The 21,407-nt window shown below is 40.2% G+C and overlaps 2 protein-coding genes across 2 annotated transcripts; both read left to right on the top strand.

The window, feature by feature from the left end:
• The first annotated feature begins 5,327 nt into the window (after window positions 1-5,327).
• Window positions 5,328-8,469, top strand: mpst (mercaptopyruvate sulfurtransferase). Its single transcript, XM_085453705.1, has 2 exons — window positions 5,328-6,100; window positions 6,988-8,469. Exons 1-2 carry the CDS (start codon window positions 5,497-5,499, stop codon window positions 7,284-7,286), a joined length of 903 nt encoding a protein of 300 aa, XP_085309831.1. The 5' UTR covers window positions 5,328-5,496; the 3' UTR covers window positions 7,287-8,469.
• A 2,088-nt stretch (window positions 8,470-10,557) lies between these two features.
• On the top strand, window positions 10,558-15,608 carry LOC146711031 (SUMO-conjugating enzyme UBC9-like). Its single transcript, XM_085453706.1, has 7 exons — window positions 10,558-10,911; window positions 11,163-11,248; window positions 11,374-11,457; window positions 12,256-12,328; window positions 13,155-13,264; window positions 13,496-13,575; window positions 14,130-15,608. Exons 2-7 carry the CDS (start codon window positions 11,183-11,185, stop codon window positions 14,191-14,193), a joined length of 477 nt encoding a protein of 158 aa, XP_085309832.1. The 5' UTR covers window positions 10,558-10,911; window positions 11,163-11,182; the 3' UTR covers window positions 14,194-15,608.
• Window positions 15,609-21,407: the final 5,799 nt, after the last annotated feature.

Below are 21,407 nucleotides of genomic sequence, written 5' to 3' on the forward strand. Positions count from 1 at the left end.
TATATTCACATGTTCCTATTTTCTGCTAAGCACTCCAGGGAACTATCTACATGAACCACGTGACCACCCCTGACATAACTCTTACCATTCGAGGGCCCTGCTATGGATGTAACTTCTATCAAAGCTAGCTAACATCCATAATGGTAAAATTAGGAACTTTAAACAGAGCTTGACAAACAAATATGTGACATTGCATCTTTTGTATAGAGCTTGTACCCTAAGCTGTGCCTTTTGTGTTTGTACTGATTAGAAAATGTTAGCTTATCAACATAGAATGATGAATATTCCAAAATATTACTCTATATATTATAATATTCCAATATATCACTATATTACTGCTGTTGTTAAAGTGAATTGTTAAATGTTCTCATTTTTATGCTTACCATCTCTACATTGTTTTAACTCTGTGATGAAACAATGTAGAGATGGTAAGCATAAAAATGACAACATTTAACAATTCGCTTTAACAGCTGTTTTGTTCCACAGTTTTTATTGGCAAACTACACCTCAGATCTCACATGTAACACAAACTACACAAACCGGCACACCGCAGTGTATTTGTCCATATAGCTACTGTATAACAGAACATTTTCCCTTTACGGTTTCCTCACATGATGTCCAACCATTCTCACATTAGCGGAGCCTGTAAGTGAATTATCTGATTTATGTTTAAGAGCCTGCTGAGTGAAACACAGATTTCCTTGTGCTTCAATGAGGTGAACATGAATGGAATGCATCCAGATTTTACTTCTGTATTAGACAATACCCCCAGCACTCTACAGCTATACAGAGCCTTGTAATGGCTCATAACTAAGCTCATCTGCTCACACGTGAAAGCAGTTACTCCCTTTCCCTAACTTAAGTTGGCCAGGGTTTTTTTGTTGCTGGTCGTCAAGGAAACATGTCCCTCGCCAAATGACTTTTTGGGAAATTAGATTTCTCCTGATTGGTCCCATCAGTTTGAATCACCCACACAATGCTGGCTGTCTGTCCTTTATCCGAATCTTGTGTTCCATCTGATGGATTTGGGTTCTGCAGGGAAGCAGGTCTTGTGATTCCAAAAGCTCAGCTACCAGAACTACTACTGTGTGTTACATCATAGAGTAGAAATAGCCAACTGATGGGCAATAAAGCAACAGTAACATTATTTTTGAAAAAATCTAAACGAATTAAGAATAAAAAAATCTATTATTTTAACCTCATCACATACTGGGTCACCAGCAAAGCTCTTAGAGGCAGGGCCTGGATTTCAGTTGAACCACAGTTTAGTTTAGTTTAAGAAACTAGAAAATGTTGCTTTTCAGATCAACTCACTTACAGACATTTTGGCCTTATAGTTCATCTCTTATAAGATTTTCATTTGGTTATGCCAAATGGTGGGTGTTATTTTGTTAATATTTCTGCAGAGGAAACCAAAATATAACAAAGGTTATTGTAATTGTGTTAAAAAGATATTTTTTAAGCCTCTGAAGCACTATTTATTTCCAAAAACGTACAAAACTCATGCCACAGAAATAGTTGTCAAAAGCTTATCTGAAGAAAATGATCCACAAAAAATTGATTTTATAACATTTCTTAATATTGAAGTCTGTGCATTAAGGGTCAGTACTTCAGAAATATCTTCAATTCACCTTAGACGTTAGTATGCTGTATGCTGTACATGTAACTGCATCAATACAAATCAAATCATTATCTCCTCATCATATTTGAAGGGCTTTGAGTGCAGTAACAGTAGAAAACTGCTCCATAAACACCAGAACATGAACCCTTTACCTTTATTCACCTGTACGTTTTATTTAGAATAAAATAAACTTACCTCGCTATGAAGATGTCTCGAGATCTGGCCAGCTGGTAGGGTGGAAGACCACTCAGTGGAAATAAAACTTGGTTGGACTGGAGAGACAAGGCTTTGTCTATAACACACAGGCTGTGACTCCAATTAAGCAATTTAGTCTCTTGCCTGTCCCTTTTCTCTACCTCTCAATGCCTCTCACTCAGTCGTCCTCGTGCTCTCTGCCCTCAGTGGTTCTTCTCTAGTGTTTTTTTTTAATCCTCTCTCACACAATTTGGACCCTCACAATGCAGCAAAAACTGCCAAATACACTCAGGAAAGTAATTCCTGGAGTTTTATCAGGTAGCGTCTTAGGAAGTGAGAGATTCAGCAGTTTGTGTTAGTATAGCAGACAACAGTACATCTGCATTAACGGTGTGCCCCTTTTTTATACTGGGATCAACTTCTGCTTTACGCCATGTGTGTGTGTGTGTGTGTGTGTGTGTGTGTGTGTGTGTGTGTGTGTGTGTGTGTTTGCACTTTTCTGTTCACACGAATGTAATATATATGCAGTTTTTTGTAGATCATAAATATTTTGTGACGAGTATGGGAAATAAGTAGAGATTAAAAAAATGATCACATATAGTCAAGCTCACAGGAAAAGTTATATGACCACTTTGTTATATTGCATGTGAAAATAATGTGAGGATATTTTTCATGCAACTAAACATTTACAGATCGTGTTTTTGCTTGCTTTGTGCATCATCATCCCCTTCAATCTTTATCATCATCCCCTTCAATCTTTATCCCTTTAGGAGTTTTAGGAGCTCTGATTTTCTCCTTTCAAATGAAAATTATAAGAGAAAATCTGCTTTTGAAAAAAAGTGACATTTTCTCACCAGACAAGATATCACAATTTTGTCACCAGGTGGAACTACAGCATGACAAAATGATGACCTTTTGTCACCAGATGTTTTATCACCACATGTTTTGTCCGATGATTTTTGTCTTTGCGCAAAATGTGTTTGCATAAGAAGAGTTCCATCTTCTGGATAGAAATGATCCAGAGAGACTGTTGGATTTCTTTCACTGTTAAGAAACCGGCATGGATGTTTCTAAAAAAAAAAGGATAGTAACAGAAACATATGTTGCCTATGTTGCCATAATCTCACAAAGACAGCATTTCCATGCACAATTATGGATTATTTCATTGCAGTAAGGTTCAATGAAATGTGCATTTAAATACATCCCCTCGCCATGCTTTAATATGTATTTAATTAGACCGGTTTTTAATTAAATACATACAGCACAGCAGACAGGACTGAACCTGTGGACGACCTGTACGTAACAAATGGCTAAAAACAAAGATTGAAGCATAAAAACTGTAGAATAATACAGAAAGTCACCTGCAGTGTCTGAGATTATTAAAGTATTATTAGGTTATTGAATAAAGACACTAATGCTGCACTAGCATCAATCCTATGAGAAAAAGAGAGTCCCAACGAAGTCACCAAACTCTGGAGACTGTTCAGAACATGAGTGATGAAAATTTTCTTTATCATTAAAACTCAGAGCTCTTACTGTTGAATGCAAAAAGAAAACAGATGCATTGTCACTTTTGCAGCAATACCACCTACAGTATATCAACACTCAACAAGACTGTGAGACATTCTGGAAGGGGAACTACCGTAAACTGTTTCATGTGATGCTGATTATGAAAAAGAGTTTGCAGGAAATGTAAAGTGTGTGGATGCCTGACTAAGCAGCGCTACAGATGTGTGCAGAAATGTAAACTAGTGTTTTATCCTACAGGCGTCCAACCAGGTCGCATCCCAGACTCCAGATTCATGCATTTTTTCCCAATTGCCTTGATAGTGACCGCATGATGCTTTCCACGCAGGAGCTAAAGCAGCTCTTTGAGGTCACAGGTGGACCTGAGTGAGCCGCTTTGTGGCTCCAGTGTGACGGCCTGTCACATGATGCTGGCTGCTCACATGATGCCAGCGCCATCGTGTATTTCCTCGTCTGAGAGGTTCTCAGAGGCTAAAAGCAAGCTTTGAGGATAAATAAGCAGTGACGCAACTTTATTTAGAAATGATTATCATCTTTATTTGTGATTTATGAATGATAAAAATAAAATCTGATCACAAATCTGACTCTGAGGTTTTTTAGTTCATTGTGACCTCGGTTTTAAACTCAGAAAGCAAGAAAGTACTTATTGGGCAATTTTCACATGAATATTAGATACATAAGACGTTTTGTGCTTGATAAAGACATTTTTTCATAACTCAAAAGAGAAAGATTTAAAGAGAATAAACATGTAGAGAACAGAAGAAACTGTCCCACCAAAGGGGGGAAATCTCACTGATGATGGTGCTGTGCAAAGTTTGAAAAATGCAATCGAATCATTGATTCAATTGCATTGCTAAAAAGTACTAATATGCCAGTATTTATAAGAACTGATGCAATGAAAAGTATGTCTGTATCTAAATGAGTTATATAAATACTGCTGTTTCAGTGCAGAAACTCTACATGTGAATTTAGAGGTTCCACATTTCCGCTATAACAGTAGAAAAAGTGGCTTTTTTTTTTTTTTAAGTGCACTTAAAGATGTTCCTTAAGACATCTCAGGCTCTCCATCTTCTGTTCTCTCAATGAACTACTTGTTAAATAAGAAAAATACTTTTAAAAGAAATTAATTACATCTTCTAGCGTCTGGTAATTTTTGATTTACTGGTCCAGTCTACCTGAGATGAAACTGAGCTGTATATGGCCAGTGATCTAAAATGATTAACACTCTTACCTAACAGCAAGGGGTGACTGCAAATCAATGCAAAGGTGTCCTGATTGGTCATCTTTGTCTTACATGATGAATCATTTCTATCCTGGTGGAAGCAATGTCTTCAACAGGTACAGCACGAGATGTCAGGAAGTGGTTTAATGAATATGAAAATTAGGCTTTTCAGTCAGTAGATCTCAGCCCAGCAGACCTTCTATGGGAGGACCATCGTGTTACGCAGCACTGCATCACCATCATCGACACCAAAATAGGAAATAGCTCTTGGAAAACACACTGAAGCTATTCTAGTGCTCCAACACTCTAATTTAAAAGTTACGACACTTCTGATTCTTTGATTTAAGTCCAGATTTTTTTGTCCTTATTGGCATGATAGGGTCACAACGTTGCTGCACTTCCATGATGTGACCTTCCCGTTCCACCACATACCAAAGGATGTGATGACTTTGGAGTACAATCAATGCATTGTTATGTTCAAGAAACCAGTTTGAGATTATTTCGGGTTTGTGATGTGGTGCGTTTACTTGCTGTCGCCACAAGGTGGGTACACTATGGTCAAAAATGGAAATGGTCAGCAGCTGTACTCAGGTGGGCAGATTAGCAGTTTGTGAAATACTAAGACCAACCAGTGTGTCATTAATATTCAGAGTCACTTGAATTAAACGTTCATCCCCATTTGGCTTAGTTTGAGCATTCCTACATTACATGCCTGTGTGCACTGAGTTGCTGCCATGTGATTGGATGATTAGATATTTCCGTTAATGAGCAGCTGAACAGGCGGTTAGTCTTAAATTAACCGTCTTCATCTTTGACTGTAATTCGAAATTGCGACTTTATTCTCAAAATGATCTTTACGTGCCGAACTTGTTCGCTCCTCAAAAACAAAATTGCACAGTGACTTCCCTCTAGCGCTCCGGGTTTGTATTTCATGCAGAGGCTCGTCATGGCGGCTCAGACCCGTGCTCTGGTGTCAGGTCAGTGGCTGGCAAATGCTGTCAGAAATGACCTGATCGGTCCCAAGCTTCGCGTTCTCGACGCTTCTTGGTACCTGCCGAAAGCCAAACGGAACACCAGAGAGGAGTTTGCGCAGAAGCACATCCCGGGCTCGTCCTTTTTCGATTTGGACGAATGTTCCGACAAGAACTCTGCGTTTGATCATATGTTGCCAACTGCCAGCTACTTTTCGCAATATGTGGGAGATCTGGGCATCGGGAATGACACGCACGTCGTCGTGTACGACACCAGCGACACCGGGGCGTACAGCGCGCCCCGCGTGTGGTGGATGTTCCGGTTGTTCGGGCACAGTTTGGTGTCGCTGCTGGATGGTGGCTTCAAGAACTGGCTGGTTGACGGCTATCCAGTGACGTCCGAGTACTTGAAGCCGGAGAGCAGAGAGTTTAAGGCCACTCTGAACCAGTCGTGGGTTAAAAGCTACGAGGACGTGCTGGAAAACATCAGAACCAAGCAGGTCCAGGTTGTGGACGCCAGGTCTCCTGGCAGGTTCAAGGGTACTGAGCCAGAGCCCCGAGATGGTGAGTCAAACTTTAAGCGTTTAAACTTAAGAAGAGGCCAACAGTTTATCGGTCAGTCGTGTTAGTTCCCCAAGGGTTAAAAACAGCTTAGAGCATAAGATACAACATGTAGGGTTTTGCATCAAAACAAGAAAGATGAGACTGCTTTGCATACTTCACATGTTGCTGCTGTCATTTATCGTGTACACAGTGCTGTGTGCAATACTCCAAAGTGAACATGCTTTCAAAAAATACTAATATCAGCACTTTTTATATAATAGCTACTTTTACACAAAGTGCAGGAAAATAAATTAGCTTCAGTACTCTTTGCCTTTGAAACAGCACTGAGTTTTAGAGGTACTTGTACTTTGTTTTTTAAGGTACTCTGTATACACTGGCTGTTATCTTGGAAACCTTTGGCTGTTATCAAAGGCCGTGCCCTGTGGTGGCCTTGCCCTCTGCTCCTGCTTTTTGTCACTGAACATAACTCTTCAGTAAGGTTACTATAGTGAACTTAAACTACAGTAAAATCTGAAGTAGGTACGGAATGTGAAATGAAAAGGAAAAAAATCTAATGATAATTGATAACTAAAAAACAAATATTATTGAAGAGTCTCTGTAGGGTTTTTTTATTACACAAAAAAAAGCTGCTGATAGAAACTGTGAGCCGTGTTGAAAGCCATCACCCAAATTTTATTTCAGCTGCTAATTACAGCTCTTGAGCCACGTGCAGATAACCAGCAGATACTGTGTGCTCAGCTTCTATCTTGGTGGTTTTCACTGAAGCAAACATCCACTGATGATGTCCAGGAGATGCTGCTAAAAGCTATGGAAGAAATTTAAGATAAAAACCTGTCACATGTTGATACGTCCCCTAAATTTCTCACTCTTCTTTCTCCCGGTCACAGACATACTGCCTGGACATTACCCCGGAGCGATCAACATACCATATACAACTTTGCTGGATCCCTCTGGAAAGGTGAAGGATACCGAGAGCCTGGCTGAGATTTTCAAGGATGCAGGGGTGGACATGACGCGACCGTTCTGGGCTTCTTGCGGCTCAGGCGTCACAGCGTGTCAAGTCATTCTGGCCGCCCACCTGCTCGGGCATCCCGGGGTTTGCCTTTATGATGGTTCCTGGTGCGAGTGGTTTCAAAAGGCATCACCAGAACTTATCATCTCAGAGGGGGAGGGAAAGAAGGCGTGAGGGGAAAGTCACTTCTTTAGAGGGAGCTAAGCTACAGGTGTATCTGACCTGACCGTGTTGGTGTTTCTCCCACAGCATCACAGTGTTGCTCTAGGACTGTGATCGCAAATGACCAGTTGCATAGATGTGTGAGGTGATTGCTTTCAGACTTTGGCTTTCAAAAGTCATGTGAAGTGACAAAGAGCAATCTGGCAAGTTGGTTGGCTTGAACCGTTTAGTTAGGGTTAGGACCATATTTTTTCACAAATGTTATGCAGGGGAGACAAATTGCTTTGGGTTAACAAGAGCCTAGGTGTCAAGACAAGAAGCGGAAAGAACACCCTCGATAGGTCTAAGGCTAAGCAGCACAGACGGCCAGTCATGTTCGCACCGGCACATTTAGAATTGCCAGTTAGCCTAGGACTGTTGGACTGCGAAAGAAAGCTGGAGACAACCCACAAAAACAGGTGAATAACACCCAAACTCCCCCCAGGAGGTCGGTTCAAACCCAGGACCTTCTTGTTATGTGGCACCAATTCTAACCACTGCATCTACCCCATGACACACCCATATTTGTTTTACACAGTTTTAAAGGTTAGAGTTCAATAAAAAATGTTGTTTTTTTCCCCCCCATCTTATTTCTCAAAGTCGCAGAGCTGTAACTGGTCACTTGCGCTGATGGTCCTCGAGCAACATGCATTATTATGCTGTAGGAACAGCACCAACACGGGGACAGCAGATTGTGCCTGAACTTTAAACCTACGCCTTAACATCCTTCCCCCCCCCCGAGTATATTATACACACTATAGGTTGTAAGGTTCCTCAGCTGTAAGAAACCTTTCAAATAATTTAATAATTAATGTTTTAAGCAAATGTAACATTCTAAAGTTTCACTTCATATGTATTGTTTTGGTTCTTTCTTTAACCAAAAGTGATGCATTAGAATTCCATTACAATAACCTGAATATGTTATGTGCTTCCGTTTTGATGGGGTACCACCACAGGTATCTTCTTTTTCTTTTAAAAGTAAGTCTAGCTCACAAGGTGGAGGAAAACGTGCATTGGGTAACCAGTAAAGTAAATATTTAGCTTTGTTAGAAGGCCACACAGGGCAAAATTCACTGTTGATCAGATATAGCTTCCTCAGGTGACCTCGCAGGGTTGTAGGAAACATGTTGTTTCAGATCCTGTTTTTTTTTTTGTTTTTTTTGGTTTTTTTTGTTTTTTTTGGGGGGGGGTGTAGGTTAAATTATCTTGATTTTTTGCTTTCACTTGATCGGACTGTGTAAAAGTTGCCAGTTTTGAAAACGTAAGTCATTGTAATTCATTGTTAGTGTGCACCCAAGAAGAAATAATAATAATAAAAATCTAATTAAAAATACTTAATACACTTTTTCTAAAACATGCACAGCGTTTTTGAAAAAAAAAAAAAGATTGCTGACACAGAGGAAATGGAAACCAGTTTGAGCCGGTTCCTGCAGTTTTATATGAGGTGTCTGGAAAGATGCCCGATTGCCAAAATAAAGTTTATGGATTATAGCTCACGCCAGGATGAGCTACGTGCAGCTGTTCTGTGCACACCATGTAGGTCATCAGGAAGTGTAAGTGCACTAATACGCATTTACAGTTTGAGAAAGAATCATTAAATCAATCATGAGGACTGCTATTTTGAAAGCTTCATAAAAAACTGATCAGAGTATATATTTATTCCAACTCTATTCTTCCTCGAGTAGCACTTTGTTTCTCATTAACAATGTAGCAAAGGGGTAATCTTAGCCACTCTGTATGATGTCAGCTGTTGCTATGTCTCATTGAGGTAAAAAAAAAAAAAATGCCGAGTCCGGAATAAAAGAGCGCTCCAACTGGGCGAAAAGGAACGAACAGCTCATTTGAAATGATTCTTCTCAGGCTGAAGATGAGGCAGCAGCTGAACGCATTGTCTAAAAATGAATCAAACTTTCCGCTCTGCAACTGGCAGCAGATACATCACTCTTGCTCTTTATTTTGACCCTCATTAATATATATTGAACTAAAAGGCATGTTGTGATGTAGATTACATGAAATCATATGAAGGTTAAATGAATCTATTGTAAAGATTCATAAGGAAGAAAAACAAAATTTGCTAATTGGATTTCTGCGGGGAGTCTTTGGAGAGCCTACAATCAACTTCCTAAGTGGCTGACGTGTTTGTCTTCATTTATGTTCATGTGTGGTGCATTACTTGTTAATTATTGTGCGGTTGTCAGGTTTTTCTACTTTGTACCTTCCTTCATGCGCATTCTGGATCTTTCAGCAATCTCCCTCCAGGAATCTGATATTTGTGAGTCCTTTTATCAATGCTATGATTGTTCTTCATACTGCAGCAAATTACAAGCTGGAAATGCTCAGGAGAAGTCAACAATGCTGAACAGGCCAATCACAGTAGTTCTGGGCTGCATTAACTGGAACTGTAGTTACATTTTTCAGGAGGTGCACGTTAGGTTAGATTTTACATTACAATATATATTTCTCGCTGAAGCATAAGCATAAGTTTTGTCCATAGGATGAGGAACTCAAGAGCTTGTGCACTGAAAGGTGCCAGCTTTCCCTGGGACATTTCCTGGGCATGTAAAGATTTATGAAGACCAGCAGGTACAGACACAAATAGCAGGTTTCACCTGTCCTGGAAGGATGTTCGGATCACACAAGATAAAACTGGGAGAGGTGCATCTGCAATACCCTGCTTATCATGCATCAGACAAGCAGATATTTTGCACATGTCTCAACTCTGTATATTTTTATATATTTTATTTATTGTTGACTCTATTTAATTTGTAAAATATGTGTACACACACACACATAGAAAAATATTTAGTATACACATCCAGAAATGCATATACTATTATATATTGTACATATATTTATTAGTTTCAGATGTAGCCATTCTTGTATTTTGCTTGTTTACATTATTGTATTTTGCACAACTCTGTTGCTTGTGAAGCTCGCACACAAGAATTTCACTCACATGTGCTGTACCAATGTACCTGCACATGTGATGTGACAATAAAAGTGATTTGATTTGAATGATGGGATGGTGCACAATAAAACGATCACTGATAGTAACGATGCTATCCAGGTGATATGAATATCAGTCAGACAAAGGTGGGTTTTTATTAAGGTAAATATAAAATTGTGACGTGACTGGTGATACATTTTGGGTTTGGACGTGACTCAAAAGGATTAAATCACTAGACGGCTGTGAACTACGCATCACGTCATCTCTGATGGGTGTCACTAGGCTGCCCGTTACGCTGCCTGAAGGTCCTAACGAGATAAACAAATTGGGGTCCTTCCTCGCGATAGGCTAGCAAGTCGAAACGGTTTTCAGACTCACGTTGTTTTACAAAACTGTGGGAAAAATTCCTTCAGTGTAATCTGAGTAAAGTGTTTTTAGTAATGTTGATAAAAGAAACTGTTCTTCCGGTTTGGTCATTAGTAGCCTAGCTAGCCCGGTTGTATTTGTTTTTTTCTTTTTTACCGTCGAAGGGTGTGTTTTTTTTTTCGGTCGCCGTCGTAACGGGGGCAACGTTAGCATTAGCGAAGCAAACGAGCCACCTTTGAGACTTATATAACTTCACTTTTGGTATTTAGTCAAATAAAACACGAGGTGAGTTTACGAGAAGTGATGTTATTAGACAGTGGACCCACAGTAATGCGAGGTGATTCATGTGTAGCGTTTGTTAGCATTGTGGGAGCTCACCTGTACTTACCGTTGCGTTACAGCAGGACTCATAAACAAGTCATACTTGTGGTAATAACAAGCTAAACATGTGTCGCCGTTTTAGTAGAAACAAGGACATTACCCGCCTGTTAACGATTCGCATTTAATCAATTTGTTTTGGGGTTGTTTTTCCACAGGGGGGCGTTGATGAGCAGCAATGTCTGGCATCGCTCTTAGCAGACTGTCCCAGGAGCGCAAAGCCTGGAGAAAAGACCACCCTTTTGTAAGCATCTGTCATCTGCAGCAACTTCATGTCCAGTGTTTTTTGAAACTAACTGTTGTGAGTGTTTCTAACACAAACCAGACTCGGGTTGGCAGCTGATGTTTTGCGTGTCATGTAAACCACAGGGATTTGTTGCTGTTCCCACTAAGAATCCAGATGGGACCATGAACCTGATGAATTGGGAGTGTGCCATCCCAGGGAAGAAAGGAGTAAGTTACCTGGAGCTGGATGTAGAGTAGGAAATAACCAGCAGGAGGCCTTCTAAGATGCTGGATTTTAAGCACAAACTTTGTTCGCACACACATAAAATGCATACCCCATTTCCTTCAGCAACTTTATTACCCAACCTGTCTGCACATTAGTACCAAACCGGATCACACTGAGCCGTTTGCACGTGCCCATGCATGTAAGCACCAGGAGTCCTACTTCAGTGAGAGCAATTACAGTCCTCTTTTATTTGTCTGAAATCTCTACATGTTCTTGTGTTTTGATAAGTAGAAATCTGTGCTATGCTTTAGTATAACTACAGTTTTGTATGCAGGACAGAAACCTGCTAAATTACAGGATGTCTTCATTGCTGATCAGATACATTTGACACAAAAACTGAGTAATGTGCTTCTATTCGAGGTTCTCTTTGGAAGTACTACACATAGGCTAAATCATCAAAACAACTTCAAGCCACTCTTTTCTCAAATAAAAAGTAACATTGCTTTTCTTCACAAGCTTTAATAGCAAAACTTTACAGTCAAGAGTATTATAAGTAGTGGCGACAATTACTGTGATGGTAAAGTTAGTGTTAACATCTATGAAATTATGCTTTTAAAACATTGTATGTATTTTTCTTGTACTCCCAAAGAATGGGGATAAAAAGATGAGCTGAACGAAAACGGCAGTTTAGAAATTTGTTTATGCAGTTACTTTTGTAACGCTGCTTTGCTGTTGTTAAATAACCTTGGTATGTTGTTAGTTACTTTGCTTACACAGTTGTTTTCATTCTTCTTCGTTAGACGTTGTGGGAAGGAGGACTGTATAAACTCAGAATGCTGTTCAAGGATGACTACCCTTCATCTCCACCCAAATGTGAGTACCTCTTATCTCTTCTCCACTCTCGGTATGTAATAATAATAACAATTTAACTCAAACAGCACCTTTAAAAACAGGGTTTACAGAAGCGAGTGAAAAAAGCAGAACATTAAATTCATACAGAAAGTCACACATTAGAGACAAAAAGAGAACAGGATTAAAGGAAAGTTTATAGCGATGGCACGAAACACTGCAAACAAATAAAATAACTTGTAGTTTTCCTTTATTTGAAAATATAAAAGCTTTTGTAGCAGAAATAATCCATTAGGACAATGAAAAAGATACATGGTTAGAAAAAGGACGGGCTCGGTGTAATGTTTGATGTTGGAAAGTTACAGACAGCAGAAACGTTAAAAACAGCGTCGGGCTACGAAGCCGGTGTGGTCAGTGAACTGCTTTGGTCAAAGCATGACTCTAAGATAAATAACTATCATCTCTACATATAGAAGACAGCGTCATGTTTTTAGTCACAACATAAGATTTGAAAGTGTATAACCAAAGCTCAATCCCAGAATTCCCTGGTGTCATTGTACTGTTAACTTCTGAATCACATGTTGTATATTATATGCCTGAATTTCCCTCTCTGATGTTAGGAAACAGTGCTACGATAGCGCTACAATCCCATGATTTACTCAAAGGCCTGTTTTTGATCTCTGAGACAAAATTAAAGGAAAATAACACTATTGTGTAAATTCACTTTCACACAGCCTCTTGTGATTTTAGTTCCAACTAATGATGGTTTCTTATAGTGATTCTAATGTATTTTGTGGTCAGTGTTCCTGTGCTTGATTGTACGACTTTGTCTTCAATAATTTGTCCTCAGGCAAGTTTGAGCCACCGATATTCCACCCAAATGTCTACCCATCAGGCACTGTGTGTCTGTCCATCCTGGAGGAGGACAAAGACTGGAGACCTGCTATCACCATCAAACAGGTTTGAAAGCTCCTGTGTTCATAGTCCCGTCCTCCATACTTCACCGCGAATGCAGCTTTGTTTTTGTGACTACTCCAATTACTTTCACAGTGTTGGAGCATAAAAGGAGGGCATCTGTAATTTCTCTATACAGCCCTCTGTTCCTTAGTAATGATTCAATTCAATGGCATTGGAGTTGGCTGCTTTGTTTTTAAGTTATATGTATTTATGGTTGTATTGCTGTGTTTTTAGATTCTTCTGGGAATCCAGGAGCTGCTGAATGAGCCCAACATTCAAGATCCAGCACAAGCGGAAGCTTACACAATTTACTGGTAAGTGTGGTTGTTTGATTTACTCAGTGGATCCTACAAAAAAAGAATCAAGAAAGAAATTATTTATTTTTATTAAGCAATGTTGTGATATTATTAAGTAATGTCATGTGATTTGATAGCAACATGATAACTACTAACAACCGCATCTGCTTTTTACGTGATTGCGGTTTGCAAATTAGCCTAACAAGTGACTGATCCCCAGAGATATACATTCTTTTGGGGTTGCATCAGGAGGGGCATCCGGCGTAAAAATATCTGCTAAATCAAGCACAGAGAGCTACCCGCTGTGGCGACCCTTTGTAAAGCCAAAAGTCACCTGAAGTTGAAATGCTAGCTCTCTACATTATCAGGTGTGCATGTTGAACTGCACCATCCTCTTTACAGGAAGAACAGGCCTCTATTTGCCAAAGGTCACTTATGTATTCAAGTTAAAATTAATATATTAACACTGTTATAAGCTTTAAGGGGAAATCACACCTGTTTTTTAAACAGTGATGTGTTATTAGTGTGGTTGCAAGGCTGTTGTATCACTTTCTTTTCGTTTGATCATTCAGTCAGAACAGGATGGACTACGAGAAGAGGGTAAGGGCGCAGGCCAAGAAGTTTGCCCCCACATAGAGCGGAGAGGTGGCCTCGACCTGGCCTGAGCAGCCTGAACCGAGAGCTCACAAACAGGTGGCAGGCAGCACCTGAAGGACCACTCCAATAAGAATCCACTTTTAAGTATTCTAAATATATTCTAAATATATTTTTTGATACAGGCTACAAGTGAGCCTGTTTTTCTTTTCCCTTCTTTTGACAATTCAGTAATATCATACATTTTACCTGTCCTCAAAAAAAATCCAGTTTTTATGCATTTTCAGTGCATAACTGATAATCCTGCTGTCAGTATGACATTTGTAATATGTGTACTATCCATATCCAGTTTTGGTCATGCCTCGAATAAAACTGCGTGTGACTAATGTGCTGACTGAGCTGTAAAAGTAAGACATCATGCCCAACCCACTCAGTGTGATGTTCAGCAGAGATTTGCCCTTTTGGTAACCTTACACGCTTTATCAAACCATCAGAGGCCAGGAGTACTGTAGATAGTGTTTCATGAATGTGGGCTCTCACTGTGACAAAGCAGAAGCACAACAGGAGTCTGTCTGTTCTTCCTTTGTTCTCTCTGCCCGCTGTTTCATTATCATGACAAATACACAGGCATACCATCTGGCACAAAGCACTTAAAGAAAACTGGCAGTGACCCATCAAAAACCATCTAAAGGTAAATGCACCTAAAAGACAATCCTGGCATTTCTTATGTGCTCAGCTAAGCCGTGCACTTAGGAGAGTAACAAGAAGCAACAGGAAGGGAGAGAGTGCAGACTTCCACCAAGGCCACTAAAAGTATTTGGAGAGTTTTCCCAAAACAAGTTTGATAGGGATCAAATACCCCCTGTTGAACACTGAAAACATAACCTCCATGGCTTGACTTTGGAGTAATAAGGCACTTGAGTCAGGCCTTTGGTTCTTCCCTTGAGCCTTGATAATCTTTTATTGCAGTGAAACCACATGGTGTTAAAAAAAACAAACACCTGAAATAGAAACTGTCACCATACCAAACTTTACGCCCATCTGACATCAGTGTGTCATCACCTTCCAAACATGCTGTGTAGAAAAGTTGCATCGTAAAGGTTATAAACTACTGCTGTGTGTTTGTTTTTGGCCCCGTCCACCCAGTTATTTTATGCCACAGTGCTCACAAAAAAAGTCCAAACTCAAGTCCACGTGGAAAAACTGAAGCATCCTCATTGGAATGGCCTCTCAGCCAGCAAAGAAGATAAATGAAAGTGCACTTGAGAGTGAGAGATGGCCTGAGATATTTTTCTTTCTTTGCCTCTAAATATATGAGTGCATGTACATAATATAAATAACGGAAAATTGTGGAAGTTATGTTTTATATTGTTTTAGCCAGTTGACATTTGTGTGTGGTATTATAACAAAGGACACATTAAATGCATCAAATTGTGAAATAAAATCAAAGAAAAACATTTCTTTTGCAGATCTCTTGTTTTTCTTTTTCGGGGAACGGGGGGTGTCTGGCCATTTATTGTCTCCGTATTTATGAAATTTGTTATTTACTAGTATTTTAATTTGTATTCATCTGGCTTTAAATAAAGGGAAAATCCAGCATGAGGTTGATCTTTGAGCCCTTGCACACCTTTGCAGCCATTTCCCAGACATGGATTAGCTTGTAACCATCACAGGCTGAAAGAAAAATGCAGTCTACTGAAAAATGATCAGGAAAAACTGAGCTGTGGTGCTTTAGTTGCCAGTCAAAGTTGTTCTTTGGAGATTTGAAAATAAGTGCCTAAAGGGATTATACAGATTCCAGCCCGTCTCATTGGTTCTCCGGGCTCATTGCTGCTTGCAAGGATCGTTACCACTACAGTTCAAAGTGAATCTGGAGCACAATTCCTTTGCAGACCAATATGTTTTTCTTATTATCATCAGAAGATGAAAGGGTGTAATGTCCTCGGATGTCTTGCATGATATTCTTAAGAAATCTAACACCTTTTGTTTTGCTTCCCCTCTGCTGTGGGTTTTTTTGTTTTTTTTTTATTTATCTCTGAATGATCTCATCTGACCAAAAAAGGAATCAAAATGTTGCGAAGCAGTTTTTTTGTTTTCTTGTTTGTTTCTTCTGACCACACTGCTACAGGTTTAGGGCAGTTAAAAGTTGAAAGCTCTTATCACATCGCCAAGTTTGTCCTGGATCAACCTTGTGTCACCTCACCTGTGGCAGCTTGGACCACTTTGCGCCTTTCTTTCCTGCTTTGAAATGCATTCTCAACTACCAGAGGTCTTTTCACATCTGAGCAAAATTTATGTTAAGCACATTGCTGCCAGTTACGTGGTTAACTTCTAAGCATTGCACAACCTGACCTTGGACTGAATTTGCTGTGATGTCCATTGCTGGGAAATTGGTAACTGTCAAGTGTTTTCCACTTGTGAATAATCTTTCTCACTACAGTATGACCGACTTCACATTGTTTGGAAACGTCCGTATAACCTTTCCCGCGATGATGGGCAGTAACAGTTGCTTCTCTATAATCATGGCCGATGTCTTTCCTCCTAGCCATTGTGTCAACACAGTTGGATATCCCCGTGATGGTGATGGTGTTGTTTCCACATCATAACAATGTTGGTCCAGGAGAAACTGACCAAGGACATTGTGTAATCTGTTAACATTAGCCAAGACATTAGCTAATTAACAGACTCCACCACACACACATTGCAAAGCCAACATGATTGGTCAGTTGCAATGTTGATCCTGGATCAGCATTATTATGATGACCAACACGGGGGCATGACATTCACCCTGTTAACACACCTGAATGCTCCAGAACAGCAAACTGTCGAAACCTCTGCTTTTATAGAGGCGCTCCGCTTGCTGATGATTGCTGCTAATCAAGTATGTTTGATTAGCAGCATCTGGCTGCTACTCACCCTCTTAATTCCCGTGTAAGCAGTAAGGTGGTACTTTTTCACACCACTGTATGAGTATCAGAATAGACATGTCCACTGCAATGTGCAACAAACCGAACTGCCTGACACACTTGCTTATGACTCATTTGTTTTCCTGTATCCATGTTAATGTTTGACCAGCATTTAGAAAAAAACCCCAACACATTAGCAAAAGAGTGCGGTCTTTCTCAACTGAGGTTTAACTCCAAGGTTTGTTTAGTGTTAGCAGTTTGTGCTGACCATAGTGGTGGTGGTGGGGGGGAGTCCTTTGAATTTCAGTGACTTTGATCCGTTCACCACTCCTAGACGATCAGAAGATGGTGAAATAACATTATTTCTCTTTTTCTTGCTAATGTTTGCTAGCAGAAATTAATTTAAGGATTTAATTCACATAAGAAAATTATCCAAACACTTCTTCCATCTTCTTCAGTTCGGCTTTCTGTATTTTTGTCAGAGCCACACCATACATCACAGAAGGGCTCCATCTTTTAAACCTTTGCTTTCACTCTTGCTGCTATCCTCATGTTAACACTCATCTCCACCCACACCCACTGTTGCTTTGCATAGTTGACCCCAGGCTTTTAAACTGATCTACCTTCACTAACTCTACTCCTTGGCTCTCCACTTTTCACACAAATGTATTGCTTCTGCTTCTCTCCAGGTTCTCTTCCAAATACCGTTACCTTAATATGCCAAAATCCAACATTTCAATGGAATGAACTAAATCTCTTTAGGTGTAGGATATATATACGTCCATCAATCCATCCATTCACTTCTGCTTATCCTTTTCAGGGTCGCGGGGGGCGCTGGAGCCTATCCCAGCTGGGCGAGAGATAGGGTACACCCTGGACAGGTCGCCAGTCTGTCGCAGGGCCAACACACAGGGACAGACAACCATTCGCACTCACTTTCATTCGCACATTCACACCTAGTGACAATTTGGGTTATCCAATTAACCTATCCCCACAAGCTGCATGTTTTTGGACGGTGGGAGGAAGCCGGAGTACCCGGAGGGAACCCACACAAACACGGGGAGAACATGCAAACTCCACACAGAAAGACCCCGGCCTGGTGTTAGAATTGAACTCAGGACCTTCTTGCTGTGCGGCAACAGTGCTAACCACCATGCCAGGATATATATACATGAATTTCCAAATTCAACAACCTACCAGTTGATATTTTTTCAGTCCTCAAGCTTTAGATACACGTTGATGGAACACAAATATTTTTTAAGTTAGTTAATATCCTTAATGGCTTTCTGCTTGTAAGGCTGCTAAACTGCGATTTTACCTTCAATCATTTCAGAGTTTCGACCACAAATTATATCCATGTCATAAGATTCCACATGACTAGTTTTTAGTGGTGTTACACAGGGCTCTGCCTTGGTCCCCCTTATATTTATCATTTCTTTTACCTTTAGTTCACAGTTGTAGGTAATTTGTCATACTTTTTCATTCTTATGCTGATGACACACAGCTCTGTCTCTCCACTAAGTCTAGTTCCACTTTCCTGCCTTATTCTCTTACTGAATGTTTACGGAAGATAAAATTGAATAAACACACACACACACACACACACACACACACACACACACACACACACACACACACACACACACGTAGAAAAATATTTAGTATACACATCCAGAAATGCATATACTATTATATATTGTACATATATTTATTAGTTTCAGATGTAGCCATTCTTGTATTTTGCTTGTTTACATTATTGTATTTTGCACAACTCTGTTGCTTGTGAAGCTCGCACACAAGAATTTCACTCACATGTGCTGTACCAATGTACCTGCACATGTGATGTGACAATAAAAGTGATTTGATTTGATTTGAATTGTGGTTGTCAAATTAAACAGTGACGAAATAGAGGTTCTTCTGGTAGGAACTGTTTGGGATATATGTGATAAATTCTGTCTGTGCATGACTTTTCAGTTTGCTTACTGTGCACGCAGAGGTGTCCATGATGCAAAAATCTTCATCTTGGACTCCATCCACAAACATCTGGAGTTCCCTGACTCCTCCACCAGACTTCTATTTGCTGATCAGCGTTCAACACTCTGCAGCCTCATATCCTGGCCACTAAACTTTCCTCCCGATTTCACCTGGATGATCAGCTAATCCTGTGGATATTGGACTTTTTGACCAACAGGACTCAGAAAGTTTGGGTCAACAACTCTCTTTCCGGTCTCCGTTCCACCTCCACTGGCTCCCCCCAGGGCTGTGTGCTCTCCCCCTTGCTCTTCATCCTCTACACCGATGACTGCAGATCCACACAGCCCAACTGTCACCTGGTGAAAATGCTGACAAGACAGTTCTCCTGTCACTGCTGACAGGCCCCTCACAACACCACGGGCCCGCTCTGCAGGAGTTTGTAGAGTGGTGTAACAGCTCTAAACTTGAACTGAACGTGAGCAAAACCAAAGTGGTGGTGACCTTCTTCAGTAGGCAGAGGGATCTGGCTGCTTCAGTCACCACCACCATCCATGGGAAGCCAGTGAAGGTAGTTGAGGAGTACAAATACCTGGGAACCATCTTTGACAACCTCCTGAAATTCTCCAACAACACTGAGGAGATTCTCAGGAGGTGCCACCAACGGCTATACCTCCTTAGAAAACTCAACTCCTTTGGAGTCAGCACACCCATCATGATGACTTTTTACTATGCCTTCCTGGAAAGCATCATGACCTTCTCCATCGCCTTCTGGTTCCACTCCCTCAGCCTTCAGAAGAGGAACAGACTGAAGAAACATAAACTACTCTACACTCTTTTTATACTGTCGACACTTTACTCACTTTTACTCACTTTTACTCACTTATTCACCTTTCAGTCACTTTAATTTTAATACTGTGTAATTTTAAAACTGTGTATGTACTCTATATTGTGTGTATTTATTATCTCACCCCTACTGCCTGTTTATGCCCTGTCCTTATCTTCAACGTCATGCTGCTCTGTTGTATGTTAATTGCCCCTTAGGGATAAATAAAGTCTTCCTGATTCTGATTCTGATTTTCTAATCTCTCCTTCTTCTTTCCTCCTTTAATGAAGCACGCATCAATATCTCCACTTACATAATATTAATTCACCCATTCATGACAGTGCCTCTATTCTCACTCATGCTCTGCATTACTTGATTAATATAATTCTGTCCTCTCTGGGTTACCGCACAAAAAACTGGTTCAAAGTATGTGGCTGCTTGTGTTACCAGACCCTCTTCCATAAACCATATGTGTGATAAATGTCACATTAATTTTAAGTGTCTGCTTCTTATTTAGTCTCTCTGTAACCTCACACCTTCATATCTCTCTGATCTTCTGCACAGTGGCACTTGTACGTCCCGTATGCTGAGATTATACTGCCCTCTTACCAGACCACTGTGGGCTTCACAGCTGAGTGGCATGTCCTGCACCACATTTACAATATTGGCTTTAAAGGCAAGCCTTTAACCTCCTAGGACCTGGCGTCCACATATGTGGACATCACATTTTAGGTTATTTAGACCAAAATACTCAATTTTGCTCTACAGGGGCCTGATATCCACTTACGAGGACATTATACTGCTACTGTTCTATCAAAATTTTAAACAAATATTTTCATATGTGGTGCTTATTTTTCTTAAAAACAAAAATAAGGTAAAAAAAAATCTGGTAATTCTTTGTTTTTACATTCATCGGGCCCCAATATGCCCAAATATCAAAGAGAGTTTAAAGCCCGCTTATTCTGTTTGATTCTGCATTGTTGTTAATTTATGAATACTGTGAGTTTGGTATTTAATTAATGTAAGATGTCCTTGAGTGTGTTCAAAGGTGCCTATAACTATCATTTATATGATAATAATACATTATTATTGAAAATATTTTTATACTATCACCTGCATCCTTAGATTTAAGTCACCATTTCCTCATACACTTAAAATTCTAAATGGTAAATGGTAAATGGCCTGCATTTGTATAGCGCTTTTCTAGTCCATAGGACCCCAAAGCGCTTTACACTACATTCAGTCATCCACCCATTCACACACACATTCACACACTGGCGATAGCAAGCTACATTGTAGCCACAGCTGCCCTGGGGCGCACTGACAGAGGCGAGGCTGCCGGACACAGGCGCCACCGGGCCCTCTGACCACCACCAGTAGGCAAACACGGGGTTAGTATCTTGCCCAAGGTCCAAATGACTGTCTTAGTCAGATTTTCTCTTAATTATGTTACACAAAATATTCTGTCCTTAGACTCCCCTGTATCATAGTAACTCCTCGCTGCTGCCCTGTGATTGGCAGACCACATCTGTGGTAGCGTCACAAGACAGATG

This window comes from Copadichromis virginalis, linkage group LG4 (genome assembly GCF_057382275.1).
Source record: "Copadichromis virginalis isolate Kocher_CV1m ecotype Utaka linkage group LG4, C_Virginalis_male_GT1.1, whole genome shotgun sequence".
Taxonomy (NCBI): Eukaryota; Metazoa; Chordata; class Actinopteri; order Cichliformes; family Cichlidae; genus Copadichromis; species Copadichromis virginalis.

Excerpts from the sequence above, each read along its gene's own strand:
- LOC146711031 (XM_085453706.1), top strand. The coding sequence starts at position 11,183 with ATGTCTGGCATCGCTCTTAGCAGACTGTCCCAGGAGCGCAAAGCCTGG. Across the intron at positions 12,329-13,154 it reads CCCTTCATCTCCACCCAAAT|GCAAGTTTGAGCCACCGATA; the intron begins GTGAGTACCTCT and ends ATTTGTCCTCAG. Across the intron at positions 13,576-14,129 it reads GAAGCTTACACAATTTACTG|TCAGAACAGGATGGACTACG; the intron begins GTAAGTGTGGTT and ends TTGATCATTCAG.
- mpst (XM_085453705.1), top strand. The coding sequence starts at position 5,497 with ATGCAGAGGCTCGTCATGGCGGCTCAGACCCGTGCTCTGGTGTCAGGT. Across the intron at positions 6,101-6,987 it reads TGAGCCAGAGCCCCGAGATG|ACATACTGCCTGGACATTAC; the intron begins GTGAGTCAAACT and ends TCCCGGTCACAG.